This window comes from Malaclemys terrapin, chromosome 9 (genome assembly GCF_027887155.1).
Source record: "Malaclemys terrapin pileata isolate rMalTer1 chromosome 9, rMalTer1.hap1, whole genome shotgun sequence".
In the NCBI taxonomy this organism is placed as follows: domain Eukaryota; kingdom Metazoa; phylum Chordata; order Testudines; family Emydidae; genus Malaclemys; species Malaclemys terrapin.
The window spans coordinates 70,027,380-70,047,643 of NC_071513.1; the positions used below are offsets into that span (position 1 = coordinate 70,027,380).

The 20,264-nt window shown below is 39.6% G+C and overlaps 1 protein-coding gene across 9 annotated transcripts in view; it reads right to left on the reverse strand.

Moving 5' to 3' along the window:
* Window positions 1–672: 672 nt before the first annotated feature.
* The window catches only part of DOCK10 (dedicator of cytokinesis 10), a 228,050-nt gene continuing 208,458 nt past the window's right edge, over window positions 673–20,264 (reverse strand). For 6 of the 9 annotated variants that reach the window (XM_054040397.1, XM_054040402.1, XM_054040395.1 and 3 more), the window contains 7 exons: window positions 13,221–13,367; window positions 11,578–11,788; window positions 9,018–9,208; window positions 7,711–7,811; window positions 7,261–7,399; window positions 5,128–5,203; window positions 673–1,349 (listed from right to left, as the gene is read on the reverse strand). In XM_054040397.1, coding sequence (XP_053896372.1) covers window positions 1,282–1,349; window positions 5,128–5,203; window positions 7,261–7,399; window positions 7,711–7,811; window positions 9,018–9,208; window positions 11,578–11,788; window positions 13,221–13,367 — 933 coding nt within the window. In that variant the 3' untranslated portion in view covers window positions 673–1,281. The remainder of the gene's footprint in view (window positions 1,350–5,127; window positions 5,204–7,260; window positions 7,400–7,710; window positions 7,812–9,017; window positions 9,209–11,577; window positions 11,789–13,220; window positions 13,368–20,264) is intronic. The other 3 variants (XM_054040400.1, XM_054040394.1, XM_054040401.1) reach the window with 1 other exon arrangement.

Below are 20,264 nucleotides of genomic sequence, written 5' to 3' on the forward strand. Positions count from 1 at the left end.
TGTTTCCAACTTATGCAAAATTTGAGTTACGCAAGGCATTCCGGAATGGAACACTTGCGTGTCGGGGAGCATCTGTACTGTTGCAAAAAAAGCAACCATAATTCTCAGATGTATTAATAGGAGTGTTATAAGCAAGACATGAGAAGTATTTCTTCCACTCTATTCAGCACTGGTAAGACCTCAACTGGAGTACCATGTCCAATTCTGGGCACCACATTCCAGGAAAGACGTGGACAAACTGGAGAAAGTCCAGAGATCAACAAAAATGATTAAAGGTCTAGAAAACTTTGAAGAAAGATTGAAAAAATTGGGTTTATTTAGTCTGAAGAAGAGAAGGCTGAGGGAGGACATGATAACAGTCGTCAAGTAAGTAAAAGGTTGCTATAAAGAGGAGGGTGATAAATTACAAGTTGTAATGGGCTTAAATTGCAGTAATGGAGATTTAGGCTAGACATTAGGAAAAACTTCCTAACTGTAAGGTGATTAAGCACTGGAGCAAATTACCAAGATAGGTTGTAGAATCTCCATCATTGGAGGCTTTTGAGAACAGGTTGGACAAACATCTGTCAGGAATGGTGTAGATACTTAGTCCTGCCTCAGTGCAGGAGACTGGACTAGATGACCTTTTCCTCCTACATTTCTATGATTTTAAAATTCTATAAACCAATGCACTGTCTTCAAAGAGAAATCTTTATAGACATTTTTTGTACACATACACAAATATTTTAATATAACTGTATCTGAAAAGTTATTCATATTTTTAGTACACTTATAATTATTAACTAAAAAGATAGTCTTTTAAATTTTGTAAAAATGACATATTTTACACATCCTCTATTTACAATTATGACATACTTAAATGTTATAAAACACCCACATTTGACCTTTAAAATATATGTATACTAGGACTTAGTATTAGATATATTAACATTTACAGCAAACTTAGGGCTTGCTGTGGAGCTAAATGTTCAATGGAAATTTCATATTCAGCTTCGCTTAATAAAAGACTTCTCAATAACAAAAAAAAAAAAAAAAGGATAGGAAATGTACAAATACAGGGCTGGACAAAAAAAAAAATCAAGCTAGCAGTTTTAAAAAATATTATCACTGTGAAGACTTCCAATAAATTAAAACCATATCGCACAATCCATTTTCACTGTATTGTTCATGATCACTTTACACTTAAAAAAAAATTTCCTCCCGAGGTATGCATAAAGTCAAAGATGTTTCAGTCAAATGTCAGTATTTGATATCACTGCTCCTGGCGGGGCTGTGTTTGTTCTACTGAAGGTTCGTGAATAGGTTCGTTCCATTCCTTGTGGCTTTGCTGAATCCTCCTTGTGGATAATCTTTTTATTAAAAAAAAAAAATTAAAAGAAACAGATGAAAACAAAATGAATCCATTGAGTATTTATTTCAACAATTTTTACTTTGTTTTCACTTATCTTATATTTTTGTTTATTAAATAATGCATTATTTATTTTGGATGCTTGATAAAGGAAACTTGTAGTTCAAAAAATTAACTTCATTTGGAGACCCAATCCTCCAGTTATTACTCAGGCCATACTCTCGTTAAGAGGGTTTCTCGAATGAAGGCGGCAGAATTGGGTCCTTGGTTGGAATCCTCAACATGAATATCTTACATTCTGTCAATCAATATATTGCATACTTCCCTAAGCAATGTTTTTTCAACAATACTCTCAAGTAATCCCAAATTGAGTAGTCACCTACACTTTATAAACTCATTAGACTTACCACTATTTGACTACTTGTAATGTTGCATATGCACACCCCCATCCTGCAATCAGACCCTTGTAGGCAGATCCTTGTGCCCATACAGAACCCCACTGATTTGCATGGGGATGCAGGCAGTTGCAAGGATCCGCCTGATAGCAGGATCAGGGCCAGTAATGTACTGTACAAATATAGGGATAGAGCCTGCACAATTTTATTCACATAGGCAAGCCTCCCTTGCGTTAGTAAGGGTATGTAGGATAAGGCCCATAGACAATTAGACCTAGATGCATCAGAGAGGAACTCAACAGCAAAAAAATGCTTCCCCCTGCCACATGTGATAAAGATATATACAACTGCTAGAAAAAGTTCTCTTTAGTCCCAGCAACATTTCTTTTGCTATTTATAATAATAATAGATTGAGAGCTTGTCTTCTTTCAAGGAAGACTACATGAGGAGGTGAAAAGGAAGTCAATATCATTATCCCCAAGTTCGCTTGGTGGCAAAGCTGAGAATAGGACTAGGGTGACCAGATGACAGAGGTCAAATATCGGGACGGGGGGGGGGAAGGGGGAAACGGAGCAAAAAAAAAAACCACCAACAAGTCGGTGGCAGAGCAAAACAAAAAAACAAACAAAAAAAACTGCCGGAGCACAGGAAAAACGGAGAAATCACCGGCAGCTCCACGCCCTGCCCCCCCCCCAGCTTGCCTCTGCTCCGTATCCACCTCCCCCCTTGGGGAGGGAGGGGGGCAGCACACAGAGCCCCTCCTCCCCCACCAGAGGGACCTGCCAGGGGGCCAGGTGAGTCCCAGGCAATGCTAGCCTTACCTGGAGCGGCTCCCAGGAAGCATCCAGCAGGCAGGTCCCGTCCCTCTGACTCCTAAGGTCGCGCGGGTCGGGTCAAGAGGGGCGGGGGCAGGGGGGCTCGCTGCCGGCGCCTACAAGCCCTGCCCCTGCAGCACACAGTGGAGACCTATTCGCCATCTCTGTGCGTGCCTGGGGAGTGGGGCTGCAGTACTGCAGGCTCCTGCCGGCCGGCGGGCGAGCGCCGGGAGTTCAGCTGCGCTGCCCCAGGCCCAGGAAGAAGAGGTGAGCAGCACCGGCTTGTGTCCTCCATCAGACGGTCTCCCGATATCGGAACAAAGTGCGTCCCGACTGATGTAAGGTCGGGACCCAGGACAAATCCCCTAAAATCGGGACGTCTGGTCACCCTAAATAGGACCCAGGTCTCCTGAGTCCCAGGCCAGTGCTCAAGCCACTTGGAATCACCAAAAAGCAATGGAGAGTCCTGTGGCACCTTTAAGACTAACAGAAGCATTGGGAGCATAAGCTTTCGTGGGTAAGAAGAAGTGAGGTTCTTACCCACAAAAGCTTATGCTCCCAATGCTTCTGTTAGTCTTAAAAGTGCCACAGGACCCTCTGTTGCTTTTTACAGATTTAGACTAACACGGCTACCCCTCTGATACTTGGAATCACCAGTGTTTCTTGTCTTTGCCAACACTTCTTTATCAAGTCTGAATTTAAAATAAAGATATTGGCAGTAATTGTGCTAAAGAAGTTAGAATTTCTCCTAAACTCCTTCTTGTGACTTTATTTGTTACTTGGGGATCAGCTACCATCAGAGTTCCCAATGAATACTGATCTTGGGGACAAGAGTGACTGAAAAGAGTTTTCTCTTGTCCTGGAGCTCATGAAATATGCATTCTCCAGCATATAATGATTACTTAGGCTTAGAAAAATTAAAAGAGACAATCTTGACATAACATTCATATTTACAAAAAACAATAAATAAATAAATAAATAATATAAAAGAAAAGCCCTTACTTCTGTTACACTCAAGATTATTAAATCTGAAAGGACTGTAAAGGACAAAACCTGCACATACAATAGGAAAGCACTGCAAAAAGGGGGCCAGATTCTGAAACTCTTACACTGACTAATACTTTATTCTGCAAGTAGACCCAGGGACCTCAGTTAGTCAGGGAGTAGAATACTACTTAATGGGAATAAGGGTGGCATAATCCGGTCCAGAGTTTGCACCCATTACACAAATGAAATCCTGCATCTACGCATGCAAATGAATGTTTGTGTCTGCAACGTGGGTTACTGTGCATCTAAACCCAGACTTCAGCAACCACAATTCATACATGCAAAGAAAGATTTTGTACATACTAGTGATTGTGCATTTTGCATGACTTTCCTATTGCACCTGAAAATTTGGCCCTAGAAGCCTATTTTGCTATTTATCATTTATGTTGATTGTGTTTACTTTTTCTATTTCACTCAGCGTCAATAATGAAAATAGGTCAGTTTTACCTTACATTCCTGGTTCTCATGAAGTAGCACAAAGATGTTGAGTTTGGCGTCACAAAAATGCAATGGAGTATTTAAACAGAATAGGTTTCTTAAATCTGAATGTTTTGCCTAAAACCAGTTGACAGTATCTCTGCATACATGTCTGTGTAATCATTGGTCCCAATTCTATCTCACATACTCCCTGGAGCCAATAAGAGCTGTGAACATATGTCTCAAGGCAGAACAGGGGTATTATCTTTAACAATTAGAAATAAAATAAATATGTATATAAAGATTAAACAACACAGGCAGAACAAGTACACAGAGGGAAAAACAGGTATTTATTGTAATATTTGGTCCCCTGGGCAACTCAAAAGTTTTCTCCTTCCCCTTTCCTTTTGCAATGGTACTTCTCGGGCATTTGGCAAACATCATTCCTCATTACGCCTGGCTTCTAGAGAAAGTAAGTACAGAAGGATTCTGAGATCCCCTTCCACCCGCTCCCCTCCCCACCCTGGAATGCCAAATCATCTTCATACACAAACACAGTGCTTACTCTTCTGTCAGGGGCTGTGGTGAGACAGCTGCCATCATTTTCCCCAGGACTCAAACTTACTGTCTGTGCATGAGCTCCCATTGTCTGTGCAACAGACATAATGCTGCGCTTAAACCTGTTTTTTTTTCTGTGCAGTTCCTAAGATGTATGTTCCTGACCCTCTCCTCCAGCCACCACTGCCATCATTGCAGAACTTGCCTTATGGCAAGGAAGGCAGAATGTGATCCTTCTCCAACCATTTGGTATTAGCAGGTTACAATGCCATATCATGGAAAATGCACTTCCCCACCAAAGACTGAGGATAACACCTTCTGCTAAGCTCCATGATCCTAACTGCAAGAATCATTAGTGCCAAGGTTGTTCATGAACTCAGACTGCACATGTATCATATCTTTTTTCCCCCCAAACCCCTTGCTGGATTGAACACAAATAGTTAGACATGACACTTAAATGGACGTAAAATGTAGGTAAAACAGAAAATCAGCAAGTGAAAGCACGTGACATCAAAGGAAAGTATAGACATAAGAAAAATAAACATACCACTTTTGTCTACAGTATTGAGGGAAATGTTAGACAGGGAAGAAGAGAAGCTGTATAAGCATGGACCATGATAGAGCTGCCAGAAAAAAAAAAAAAAAAGAGAGAGAGAAGAGCATATGTAATGAGAGAGTCACTGTCAGTGGGTGTGCTATCAAAACAATCTTAAATACAACAATGAGCAACACACCAGACCATAATGTCACTGTAGAGAACATGGTACCATTATGATAGTGTCTTGAGGTTTCCCAATGTGAAAAATATTTCAGCTACAATTTACAGTGTGTAAAATGTCTGGTGGTGGTGCTCTCTGCTCAGAAGTAGGGAAGCAAGAGGACTCAAGCTGTGCAAAAAATCATATTGCTTGGAAAGCGGGAAGAAAAATTCCTGTTTTATTGCTGGATTTTCAGAAAGCAAAATATTTGGTGTTCTTTTGCCCTTAATTATGTTTCTGCAACAGCAAAAGACAAATTTCTCAGAGATCTATTAATGGAACATAGCAATTAGAGTGTGAAGAACTTTCCAGAGAATTGGTGTTTTGTGCCCATAAATAATCTTTTCACAATGGTGAGAATATGATACAATGGCTTCCAAAGACACTAGTCAACCGGCAGGGAGAAAAATATTGAAAGCTGCAAAAGGACTTTCTTTTTGAAACATGCCAGGTAGGAAAGGCAAACTGTAACAAGATGGTGGTAGGAAGACACACATTTTTAGTTAGTTTTTTAACAGAGATTTTTCAAAACATCTTGGTTTTGAGGAAATAACCAACTATCTGGGCTTTTGCTCTCATAGGCTTTGGTGTTACCAACCCGCTTGGAAAAATAAAAGCCTTGCTATGTACAAGTAATTACGTAGTAGCAGTCTATCAATATTTGCCTTCACTGAAAAAACTTACAGCTCAATGATACTGAGGTTCATATTTGTATTTGAAAAGTATTCACTGAATATCTTATGCATATTTCAGTTTGTGGACTGCTAGTAACTTGATCATTTTACCTATTCATTTTTCATTATTTGTGGTGCCTAATTTGTTCACCTAAGTCACATGGTAGTGTTTCTGGTGAGTGACTGGATGATTAAAACGATTTAAACAGGAGACTCATGAACCATGAATAAAAAATGACACATTCAACACTTCTAAATTTAACACAACACTTTTGGATGACTTTTTTGAAGACTATGATAAAACTTATGAAATGTTTGGAGTTCAACAAACATTTTCATAAATAAACTAGTGGTAATCAGAATCCTGAAATAACAAATCATAGCAAATAATGGACCAGATTCCCAGCTGGTGCAAATAAGCATATTTCCATTTACTTTAACGGAGCTACATCGATTTGCACCACATGAGAATGTGGCTCAGTGATAGTGAAGCAAACTTGCCATGCTTATTTGAAAGTATATTTATGAGTCACTTCTTATATTATTCAATAAGCTGTAGTTATCATTCACCTTACTTGTGAAGATGTATAATATAAATTAACTGCCATAGGGTCTATGGGGTGTTCATTAAATATCCTTGTTAGATACCAGTAATTATGACACTGATAATTATGTAAACTGAGTAACTCTGCATTCAAATGGTACTTATATGTGCAGTTAGCCACTTTTCATGTACAATTACCTGTTCATGTGTGAGAATTTTCCAGGCGCAATTTAGAGCTGTTTACATACTAATATACACCAAAGTAACTAAATCGGTTTTAATTCGCCCTTTTGTTATTTTGCTTCCAGTTTCTGTGTGGAATCTCTTACTGTAGATAAATTATTACTTGCCCTAAATCAAAACAAGACACTCTTAATTTAAAGTAAAAGAGTCCACACACAGATGCAGCACCGAAATAACAAAAGGTGTGAATAAAAGGCAGTTTTAGTTATTTTGGTGGATGTTAGAGAGTTTTACACATAATATAGCAGGAATTATACAGGTCAGGATTGAGTGGAATTGGTCAAACTGCACAAATAAGTTTGCACAATAATTGTTGCATTGTTCTTGGTTGCAGTCTGCATTATTAGTATTTTACTTGTGGTTAATTGTATTAACCCTGAAGTTAATTGTATTCATTCATCATAGGAAACAAATAGCCACCTCCATCCCCACCACCAAAAAGTTAAAATAGTATATCTGACCTGTTCATTCATGACTGCAGAGAGCTCGCTGAGCATATCCTTATAATGAGACTTCATTTCTTCTTGATATTCTAACTGGTCCTCTTTAATAAGGCGTTTGTTAACTTCAAGAGCAAGCCCACATGCTTCTGCAAACTGCCTACAAGCATAAACATACACCAAAAAACATCTATTCAAAAAAACTCCAGTGAAAAAATATTATGCCCCCAACTTAAAGTTATAAACTAGTTGGGGCAAATTATGGCACTCAGTTATAAAGCCCTAGGAGCACTCAGGCCAATGTGATTTACCCAACGTCAAGAGATGCCAAGAACGAATTGCAAGATGTGGCTTTATCTAGTTCTACATAAAACATTCTGCCTAATTTCATGTCATATCACTGAATGTTTCTCATCTGTTTGTACCGGCCAAATAAAGTCTAGCGTTTACATTGAAAACAAGAATGTTTACCTGAAGATTTCCTTCAGAAGTTTGACTTGGTTATCAGGATACTTCTTAGCATTTGTTTCTTCAAGAAAAGCTCGGGCGTATGCCATTGGTCCTGCATTTACCTGTTGGGGGAAAAGCACCTGGTTAGGGGCAGAACAGTACAGTTTGACTGTAATTTATAATTCTCATTGTTTAAGGCTCAGGGTCAATTCCTGTGCTTACAGTGCGTGAAATGACAATGACTTCAAATGGATTGTACAGGGTAAATATGAATAGAGCTTTTGTTCCATATTCTGCATCTTAAAGACATTCTGCCTAGCCTAAAGCTGCATTCAGGCAAGTGCTAAAAGCATTTCCCAACCAAAGCTAAACACATCGGTATTTATCTTCCATGTGTTCTGAATCAATGACTTAAGAGAAACCGTTAATCTTCCGAGGTGCCATTTTCCAAATACAAATATGGTAGGTATTTCAATTTAACAAAAAATACCAAAATTAGATTGTAGGTCAGATCCCCAGCAGGTGTAAACTGGAATAGCTCTATTGAAATGAAAGGAGCCAGGCTGATTTACATCAACTGAAGATCTGGGCCCATGTGCCAGATAAATGATGTCTTAGAAGGTTTCATATGCAAACAGTGCACTGGATTTTAGCTAATGTAGTCAAAAAACGAATCACACTGAATCACAAGGGCCAAATATGCTCTTCTCTCTAATCCCAGTTTTTCTACCTAAGAAATCATTAAACTGACCTGTAAAAGGTTCTCTTTAAAAAAGTATCTGAATGCTCATTTGAGTGCCAGGCTTTAGTTTAATATGGCCAGGCTGTTCAGGTTAGAAAGAGCTTAACACTTATTATAGGAACACTAAGGATATGTACACTGCAAAAAAAATACCACGGCACCAAGTCTCAGGGCCCAGGTGAATTGACTCGGGCTTGTGGGGATCAGGCTGTCGGACTAAAAAAACCCTCCACCCTCTCAGGGTTTCAGAGCCAGGGCTCCAGCCTGAGTCTGAACGTCTACACTGCAATTTTTTGCTCTGCAGCCTGAGCCCTCCAAGCCTACATCAGCTGACCCGGGTCCAGCTGCAGCCAGGAATCTTTTATTGCAAAGTCAACATACCTTAACAGACTTAATTATAACAACACTGTCAGGCATCGATCCAACACCCATTAAAGTCAATGGGAGTCTTTCCACTGATTTCAATGGGCACTGGAACAAGACTCAAATACTCTGGAGTAAAATAGATTAAATATGCTCCACAAGTTGCAAAGACCCAAATAAAAAAGGTGGTTGGTATGTAAACATAAAACTGAGCCATTGATACCTTGACGCTGACACTTCCTTGAAGTTTGAGTTGCAGTCTAATCATGTCCACTTCTTCCATTGTGCAAAGCTGTTTAAGTTCTGAAACCTTTTTGGACATCTCATCAATAGCTACTTCAATAGGGTTCAGTTCTGTACTTGTTTGGCTTATGACTTGAATACGCTTCTTCACGTACGGAAATAAATGACTGGCTGCTCAAAAACAAATGTAAAACAGTCAAAGAAATTCCACTCCCACAAGCTGGTAATTATGGAAGCAATGCTAGTGGATTCATAGTTTAGACTGCACTCATTTTTTCCATTTTATAAACACCTTTGTGGGCCAGGAAAATTAATACATGTACAGGATTGGCTCAGCAGGTCTAAACTGATATTTTGATGCAGTCATTACTGGTTCCATTTTGATCTAGCATTATGTGTCTTGTATATTTGTCAGAATCTGACAACACATGACTCTCAAAAGTCATAGATTTTAAAATTCACATATTTCTTATTCTGTGTTAGGGCCCTGATTCATAAGCCTGTGTTTAACTTTAGGCACTTCAGCAGTTCCCTAAAATCAAAAAGACTACTCTCATAATGAAAATCAGGCATGAGCTTAAAGACTTTGCTTAGCTGAGGCCTAGATCTCCTACATTCACTAATTGTAACAAATCAGTCATGAAACAGTAATTATCCAACACGACTGTTGTCATAGTCACAAAGGGAAGCAGACAGAGAGGACATGCCTCATCAAAAGCAAGAAGTGGGAAGGAAATCATCCTGAGAGAATTTTTGAATTTCAAATTTTTTTCCTGTTCCAAACTGGGATGAGAAGTCAAAAATCTCAAACGTTTTCATGAATCGAAAGTCTGAAAAAAATATTTGGTTAACTGAAATTTAAAAATAATGTTCAAAATTCATTTTAATCTTTTTTATAAACTATAAATTAACTTACATTTTGAAACAAAAAATTTCAACATGAAAAAGAACTTTTTCATTTTCAAAATGTCACTTTCTGTCCACATATCTATTCAAGTGACATCATCATAGGACCTAATCACATCAGCCATACCATCAGGGGCTTGTTCACCTGCACATCTACCAATGTGATATATGCCATCATGTGCCAGCAATGCCCCTCTGCCATGTACATTGGCCAAACCGGACAGTCTCTACACAAAAGAATTAATGGACACAAATCTGACATCAGGAATCATAATACTCAAAAACCAGTGGGAAAACACTTTAACCTGTCTGGCCATTCAATGTCAGACCTACGGGTGGCTATCTTACAACAGAAAAACTTCAAAAACAGACTCCAACGAGAGACTGCTGAGCTAGAATTGATATGCAAACTAGATACAATCAACTCAGGATTGAATAAGGACTGGGAATGGCTGAGCCATTACAAACATTGAATCTATCTCCCCTTGTAAGTATTCTCACACTTCTTATCAAACTGTCTGTACTGTGCTATCTCGATTATCACTTCAAAAGTTTTTTTCTCTTACTTAATTGGCCTCTCAAAGTTGGTAAGACAACTCCCACCTGTTCATGCTCTCTGTATGTGTGTATATATATCTCCTCAATATATATTCCACTCTATATGCATCCGAAGAAGTGGACTGTAGTCCACGAAAGCTTATGCTCTAATAAATTTGTTAGTCTCTAAGGTGCCACAAGTACTCCTGTTCTTTCTGTCATTTTGAAGTCTTTCCTTAAATGTCAGCCTCTGTATTCATTTCTACTCGTGAGAACAAAGCTCATCAAGTGCATATTCAGACAGTTACTTGTACACTCATCCAAAATTTCAGATATGTCAAGTTTTAGCAGTAATTTCATGGATGTTTATCACTTTTCTTTAAGATGAGATTTCAATCATGAATAAAAGCTAAACATTTTCTGTTCATTACTACAGTTTAATTTGATTCAATGGAAATTGGTGCCTGCAATACTTCTTGCCTTCCTGTCTTAGAACACAGGGATTTCTGGGCATATCTCCCACTGACAAGACATAAGAAATGTAGGGTTTTGTTTTTTATATATTTATTCTATATTATATAGTAATATATTATTACTTCTGTAAACCTGGTATCATGTTCTAATTTTTACCAAATACTCCTATCTGAAGTGGTTTATTTTTCCAAACAGGTAAATCTTACAAGCTCCACTCTGCTTTATCTTTAGACTATGCAAGCTAAGAAGAATAAAGAATGAGGATTCTGATTTCACTAAACCGGTGTAAATTAGGAGTAACTCTACTGAGAAAGTGGGGTGAGTGAGAGGAGAGTAACAAGGAAGAATAATGTCAGCTGATTATTCTACAAACAGATCATTTTTCTTTTGTTATGTAACTGTCTGCAAAATCGTATCATGTGTGCAATTTGGGCACATTAAAAACTATGCACAGAAATATGGACACAGTGAAATGGTCATTGCTCACTTAAAACAAAACTGTTGGCAAATAACAGATTGTGGACCATATTATGCCCATTGATTTTTGAGCAGCATTGCCCTTTGACATCATATTCAATTTCTTTTAGTCAGAACTCTTAACAGAAAAAAAGGCAGCAACATACTTGTCAGGATTGTGCGTCTCTTGCATTGCTCTTCTACCCCTCCGTGTTTTTTTCCTGACAGCGTGAAAGGCGTTTCAAATACAAAACGGTTGATGTTGTGATGCATTTCAAAGTCAGTCTTCCTGTCTTCAGCCTCCTTCTCGTCAAAGAAAGGCGTGACATATGTGACCTGGATATAGGCATATTTTGGATCCAAGTCTTTGGGGTTGACCTGCGTTAACATTTTTACACATGATGAAACAATTTATCTGATACTGAGTGTTGTTTACAGGCTTGCTGTTTTTACCCGCTGTGGTTTTATTGATATTTGTGTAGATGCAGCTCATGATTTTCAAAAGTAATGTTAGGCACATACATTAATATTTAGATAACTGACTATGGGGCATGTTTTTCAGTTGAAGTCAATGGGAGTTTTGAGTACAGCTCAATGGCAACATTGGATGTGGGTTGAATGAATTAGAAAGGAAATAGCCAATTTCTGCCTTGCAATGGTAATACACATTTGTGATGTACGTACTCTTACAACATGTCTTGTGGCTACACCACCAGGCCAGTACAGCATTAGGCCCTACTAGAAGGCATGGCTCATTTTTGTTATAAAACTAGTGCATACTAGTTCCGTACTCTGCTCATATCCATTAGAAACTCCTTCTTGGAAACGTTTATGGTATCACAACAGTGTTAAATCTTTGGCTCCCAGGAACAGCCTTACAGAGAGAATGCCAGTGTGGTGTAGAGTGAAGTGTGGTGATGTGATCTTACACTTCAGTGGGAAAACCAGCTTTTTATTTAGTATATGGGTGTTGAATATAAATAGGGCTAAATCCTGACCCATGGCACTCACCCATTCAGGGAGGCAGGGGGCATAATGTGACCCATTACTCCCCTCGATGGACTGCCTACATCATGAGTCATAGTTGGGATATGTCTACATTGCAGCTGGGAGTGAGCCACCCAGTCCGGGTAGACAGACTCATGTTAGCGGGGCTCAAGCTGGAGTGCTAACAATAGCAGTGTGGATGTGGTGGTTTGGGCTGGAGCTCAGGCTTTCAAGCCACCAATTTCAGGTGGGATTGTACTCAGCTGCTGCCAGCCATGCTACTGCAGCTACACCGCTATTTATACTTGCGTTAACTTGATGAGAGCTAGCACGAGTATGTGTACACAAGCGAGTGTGTGAGACACCCCTAGCTCACAGTGTAAGTATAGTCTTAGAGGGGAGAGCCACCCACATTGGATTTTATTCCTACCCACCCCGCCCCCCAGGATCTGAGAAGGCTGGAACAGGAAGATGGTGGAGCTCTGACTCTCCCCCTAACGTACCACCAAGTACAGCAGAACCATTGCAGAAAGAAGGCTAAAGAGCGCCAGATAAAAGGCTTGCACTGCTTAATATACCCCTGGATCAAGGGGGAACCAGGACCAGACTGTGACTCTGCTCCTGCATCACTGCCACTAAGTGCTGCCTCTTACTCAGGGCTTGTGGGAACTCCACAATCCAGCCCATAGTATTCTGAATGAAAGGAACAGATTTTCACCAATTAACAAAAGTGCAGCATGTATTTTTGAAAGAACTCTATGGGTCAAATTTGAATGCACTGCTCCCACTTTACATGCATCTAAAAGCAGCATTTCTCCCATACCTTGTTGGAATCTTGGATCATCTTCACATTGTCTGCTCCAAACTTATCTGCATAAAGTTTTAGCAGTCTCTGCGAGATCTCAGACAGCCCTGTTAACTTGGGTTCTTTATAGATATACTCTTTACCTTCCTCTTCTTCAAAAAAGCCCTGTTCAAAAACAAACAGAAAAGATCAATCACTGTAACAGATCTGGCAAACTAAGTGTAAACAGAAAATAACACATACAAGTTTACTGTGACATAAGGTTTAATGTATCCAATTGTTTAGATATTGGAGTCATTGATTGGTTTTTCTGAGTGCTACAGCACGTGAATGATGAAGGAAACTAACACATTACACAAATTTCGACATTAGACACAACATGCATCTAAATGTTAACCAGCTGGACAAGACAACTATTGTGAAATACAATGTAAACAACTTTGGATATCGGAGGATTTGTTTGATACTCATTTGCATATAATGCATGCTTTCATTTGGCTATGTGGAGAGACTGCCATCTAGTGGTACATTCTAGTTATAAATTACAGATGACTAAATTAGTCATGGATTTACATGAAATACAGTTCTCTCTTCACACAACAAATCTTTCAAGCAATAAGGCCATAAAATGCATTGGGTGTAAAACTATCTTATTAGGATTCCATGCACAACAGCTGTGTGGGAGCAACAAATGAACTGATCTGTATCTGAGTTCATTTAAATAGAGTATTCTGCTGTAATCTTGAAAAAACCAATAATACATTGTGATATCTTCAAAGACAATGTAACATCTTATTTACACCAGAAAAGATAAAATTGCACAGACTGTTGACTTTTACAAAAAGACTGCTGCACAGTCTTTGCAAAGCCATGTACTTACAACATTGGACGTAGCTGGCAGTGTATTAATAAAAGGTCTGTTGAAGAATAAAACAAAAACCTGCCAGTTTCCGTAAGAAATGTTGACCTCAGAAAATTAATATATAAAATACACCATATGCAAATAAAACATACATAACTGGCATATACGGACAGTTTAGGATAAAATCTTTCCTGGCTGAATGTAACAGGTCACATGCACACTCCCATTAACAATTGGACTTTACCACTGACAATGATCTTATACTTCAGTGGGAAAACCAGCTTTTTATTTAGTATCTGAGTGTAAAATGTAAAATACAAATAGGGCTAAATACTGACCTGTGGTGCTCACCCTTGCAGGGGAGCAGGGGGCATAAGATGGATGGATTTCATACTCTGTTGCTGGACTTTTGGTGATGCAAATATTGCAAACAATGCCCCCTTGCTTGTCAATGGAAAATAATTAATTTAGCTTGGATGTCAGAGGAGATTGTGAGTAAAGGTCAGCAGCTACAATGCGGGCAGCAAGTCAGAATGATAAGGGTAAAAAGGACAGCAAAAAGACAAACAAATAAAACCCTGTAGCCCTAACATATTGTGGGACAGATGCCTGAAGTTGTAATATTCCTTAGTAAGCATCAGAGGAAAAGTCCCTTCAGTAAGACCTATTGGCAGGCAGAAGAGTACAAATACAGTCTGGTACTTTCAGAGATGCCTGTGGGCGTAAGGCACTGAACTCCCACTGAAAGTCATTGGGAGTTGGGGAGTCTAATTCCCACTGGTGGCACCTTGGAAAGCTCCAGCCAAAAAGCAGTATTTTTAAACTTGATCATATTTCAACCTTGGCCTCAGGAGAAAAATTAGAGAAAAAAAGATTAATTATTAATTTCTGCAGGGTCAATAATTACAACATGATGTGAGACAGTTACAGCTTTGTAAAAATAAATTAACTAAAAATGCTAATGTTCATCTAGAACGTGTGAAAGAGATAAAGGAAATGATCTTTATTTCAGCAGAGCTGAAGAGAAAGAAGGATCTGGCCATGACTTATCTTCCCAATTTCTCCAGCAAAGTGGGCCCGCAGTACCTCTAATGAAGGGAGGCACTATTTCCATATGCTACACTATAATGTAGATATCGCTGTGCAGCATCATTAATTATAGAATGCCTCTGAGATAGAATAAAAAGAAAATTTTGTGATCCCCTTATGGAAACTGGTTTGAGTTCTGATGCGTCCAGTAGTTGTGTGCTATACAAGAAGTCAGATTAAGATGATCTTAATGGTCCCCACCAGCCTTAAAATCTATGAATCTGGGAATAGGAAATAAAACTTTGTTGTTAAAAGAAAATATGGTACCCTGCCACTATTACAAAAGCTGACTTATACCATGCACATTTCTTAGGGGCACAGACAGCAACTAGATTCATGATAATTTTAATCAGCCTCTTCTACACAGAAAACTGTGAAAGAAATTTCCCTTGTTCTTTCACATATAATTTAGTAAAAATTAACCCAACATTTTCTCACATTCTTTGCCCATTTTGTCTCCTTTTCATTGTAAAATGTTCCAGAGGAGTGTTTTTTGTTTTTTTTTTTAAGATTAGAAAGTGCCCAGCACATTGTGGGTGTTGCTGGAAACAAATGAAGAAGAAGAATAGTACTAGTAACCTATTTAACATTATTATTATTATCGAAATCACATCATAGGCATGCAAGGCAGTTTCCAGACAAATGAACAACAAAACCATGCCTGAAGAGCTTACATCCTGTAAACTCTTACTCAGGTGATTGATTTTGATGGGACTCTGATGCGGGAAAGGTTTGCAGCATCATAAGTTGCTTTCTGATCTCACTCCTACTGAAGTCAATGGAAAACTACTTTGGGTGAAAATAGATGAAAACTCCATTAATTCTATCCAACCCCAATAAAAAGCTAATTTGGATTGTTCTGACTGAAAATCATCTGCTTTATGTAACCACTGACTTAAAAAAAAGTATTTTTGAAATTAATCCTGCTCTGAGCTGGGGTAGCACATCCTCTTAGTCACGGGCACTATACATTTTTGCTAGCTAAAGCACAGCGTTTACATGTAAGTGTCAGATCGCTGTGCTGATGCAATCCAGCACTTTGAGATGATACCTGTGTTAATCACTTCAGTAAAAAAAAGATAACTGATAGATTTCTTCTACTCTTTAATGCAAGAGATATTATTTAAAAGCGTTGTCTCTAACAAAACTTCAAATGAGAAGCAAGAATTAATTGGAAGCCATATAATAAGCCTGTCTGCCATAGGCCACAAATCTGGCAAAGACCATTAAGAGTCAGATTAAAAAATTTGTAAGAGTCAAATATCCTCCAGTTTAGGGATTTTAAAATATTAAGTAGCTGAGGTCACATTATCAATGCATGGAAACACCCTGTTGTCATATTGCCTGCTATTGGTTTATAAGGACAGTGTGATCAACTGCATGTAATGGTAGAAGTGAACTCTCAAACACTGGTTATTGGTTTCCAGTAAACTATCATTCATTCAGGGACAGGCCGTGACTGAATGGCTATCCAGTGTGGGGAGAGCTGAAGGAGCTTCTCTTTCCTCATGCAAAGAAGAGTCACTGTCATAGCCCCTAAGCTCAAGGGAGTAAAAGGACCTCCTCCTCTGTGCATTCCTGGGACAGCATATCACCTCAAAGGAGTTGGGCTATGGTGAAGCATGGCCCTACATTACTTCCTTTCTGCACTAGCTTATGGGGCAGGTCAGGTCTACCTGAGGGAGCAGGCTGCATCTCTAATTTATGTTGCCTGAAATGGGCCCAATGGGCCATTGCACCAGCCAGGATTGATGGAGCACAGAGGCACTCTGGCCAGGTCCCTTTGCCCCAATATGACCATTAACTCGGCAAAGGGAAATGTCTGATCCTACCAGATGCTGAGTACCTCCTATAAGGTCTCAACTCCCACAGACCTCAAGGATGCTCAACATCTTTCTAAACTGGTCTAAGAACATCTTCAAGACACAAAGACTTCAAAGCTTCAAAGGAGAACTGTACATTTCCCATTCAAATACTTCCAGCTCTGCCACAGACCTGTTTGTGACCTTGGACAAGATTGCTCTGCCTCTGTTTCTCCTCCTACTCTTCGTCTGTCTTGTCTATTTTGATTATCGGGTCTTTGGGGCTCTTTTTCTGTACTATGTGCTTGTACAGAGCCTAGCACAATGGGGCTCCCAATCTGGCTGGCGCTGGTAGGCACTACTGCAGTACAAATAAACAGTCATAATAGTCATCATTAGATACTGAAGTGCTGGACAAATCCAGTATTTTAGCACAAAATACCAGCCAGCAATTTTTACCTTCTGAGATTCTGAGTGAGGCTGTGCCTTTGGGATGATGTAGACTGTTCCACTCACCACTCTCAGACCAATCAACAGTGCATTCTAGTGCACAAGAATGGTCCCATCGCTTCTATGGGCTCATGGGGGGAGCACTGCCTGTGGCTTCCTGCTTGTACCTGCCCCTTTCATGGGCCCCATAAAGTTCTTCGCACCCTGTTCACACATGTTAGGGCCAGAGACAATCTGGTCCTCACTTTCTTTAAGAGGTATATATTTTTTATTACATTCTGAAATCTAGACACCATAATTCTGCCCCTTTTTTAAAGGAATGAAATTGAATGGACGCAATGTAGTTTAAGATGGAGTTACTGTACAACAAATGGACACACAGCAGGTTTGGGACAGCAGTGGGAAATGACTTGCTGAACTGCAACAGCCCACTGGCAAATGTTTATGGAGAGGTTGCTGGCAAATAATTCTGGCAAGTGTAATGACTTGTTGAGCCAGCTGGATGGGCAAAGCATCTATCTGACGTGTTTGTAATGAGCCCATCACCATATTACCTAGACGCCACACACATATGCAACTTAAAAAGCTTTTGAAAGAATCACATTTTCCCTCCCCGCTTTGACATCACCACTTTCTGTGGTATGTGAGGTTGCCGGTCTCACTTGTTTCCTAGGGAAGATCCTGACAGTGCCTAGCATATTGTGGGTCATTTTTATTGTAAGATAGCTTGGATTGCACCCCTAAAGTGGCAGGGCCCAACCTCATCCTGATCTTCATATACAAGGGGTTCAACAGTTGACCTGACACTGAATTTTGGCATTCAGCTCCCAACAGTTATACCTTGAACACTATCAAATTCAGTTTCCCAACTGATCAGTCTCTGAAAGTGAGTCGCAGGCGAAGAGTAAGCCCCATCCAGTGGGGCTTCAAAGAGTAGCACCAAGACCCTGAAGCAGTTTTTATTATTCTTTATTTTATTCTGGGAAATCAGTTAAGGGCATGAAGCAACAGAATGATGTCTGTAGAGCAGGTTGGCTGCTGCCTGTGTGAGTGGCATGACCTTCTGTGTGGCCTTTATGGTCAGTCCCAGGCAGAATGCACTGCAGTAGTATAGCCTGAAGGTGACAAAGGCATGGGTTTGTCATTGCTGGGTTCAGATCAGATAGAAAAGGGCACAGTATCCTAACCAGCCAAAGACGGAGACAAGATTTCAGGTTTTTGCTGCTTTTTTTGGGTGTGAAGGACTAGCAACAAATACAACAGGACACTGAGGCTGCATATGACCTTGACAATTGGTAAGAGAATTCAGAGCTCTTCTTATGGTCTTGAATTTCTTCTTTCCTGCTACCAGCAACACATCAGATCTGTCCAGACTGAGCCTGAGCTAGCAACAATTCATCCAGGCACTTATCTTGCACAGGTGCTAGGATATCTGAATCATGGCACTGTCTGGAAATGAGACGTTGAGCTGTGTCTCATTAGCATATTGCTGGTGCAGAAGGCCATAGTGTCTCACCAGCTCCCCAGAGTGCTGAATGCCGTTGGCAGAACTCACAATGCTATTCTTGCTAATATTCAGTGTCAGGCTCCCTAGCATAGTACCTATTGGGATAAGGGGTAATCCTTTGCATCTGTGAGCTATGTATAACATTTATTTGAGTAACCTTTCTTTTCAACTAATGGGAATGGAGGTGATATAGTCTATCTATTATAGTCTGATTCATTGTTTGATTGGAAATCCAATCTCACATCTGAGACGGGCCGCTCTCTATTGTTGTGTGCACTCTTCAATAAAGAGCTTGTATTGGACCTTGCTGGTGTTGCCTGTCTCTCACTCTGCGGTCAGACAACGAACCTTGCCGTCTGGGTTAAAAAGTCCCTGACATAAGGATGGCAGAGCTGATGGGTCACATGTGCGGTACAATTCCTCCGGAGGGCTCTAGCAGCAATGCAATCCATCTGCAGCACACCCGGTAGAATCTGGGCCCTGGCAGGCAGAAATGTGGATTTTCAGGTGCCAGTGCAGATTTTACTCCTATAGAATGGCTGTGCTTGAGAAGTTGGGGGTGCATTTAAGAGGTGTGCACCACTGAGTAGCCAGAGCTCCCATGAAAAGTTACTGTAAACTTGGTTGTAATCTTGACACCAGAGGCAATCATAATTGAGCCCATTTTTTATGGCAGGTTAATCTGTCAGATACACTGGAAAATAATAGAGAGTGATTTTTGTCCATTGTTCAGACAGGGTTAAAATAGTGCAATTTTAAATTTTCACTATGAACCTTTGAAATCCTCACTTGGTGTCAACACAGAATACACACACCAAGGAGCTGCACTGTTCTAAGGGTGTTTTATCCAATCTGCCCTCTATGGGTAGTTTTTGTTGCAGGGGAGAAATACAAATGTGGCACACCATGCTCTTGCTACTCATAGGAGAAGTAAGTATTTTGCATAATAATGTTTCTGCCACTTTTGAATGGGTATTTCATTTTTAAATGCTGATTTTCACTCTATTGTATCTCAGTTATATTATACTGAATAGAGCAATTTTCATAAATTTACGTCAGTCTAAATGGCTGTAGTTTTATTGAAAAGTTACTTTTTCACTATATTTTCATTAGAACTTTTTGCTTATATGGCTAAATACCTATCATATTGTTGTCCAGCATTTTAAAACCTCAGGCTAAGCACCCAAATCCATTAAATAAAAGTCCTTGGTTTTCAGAAATGCTGAACATGCCATAACTTCTACTGACACAAAAAACTGAATACAACAGTGAAGTCAATAGTAGCTGACGATGCTCAGCACCTCTGAAAAATAACAGATGCCTAAATAAGGATTTGGGCGTCTAATTTTGTA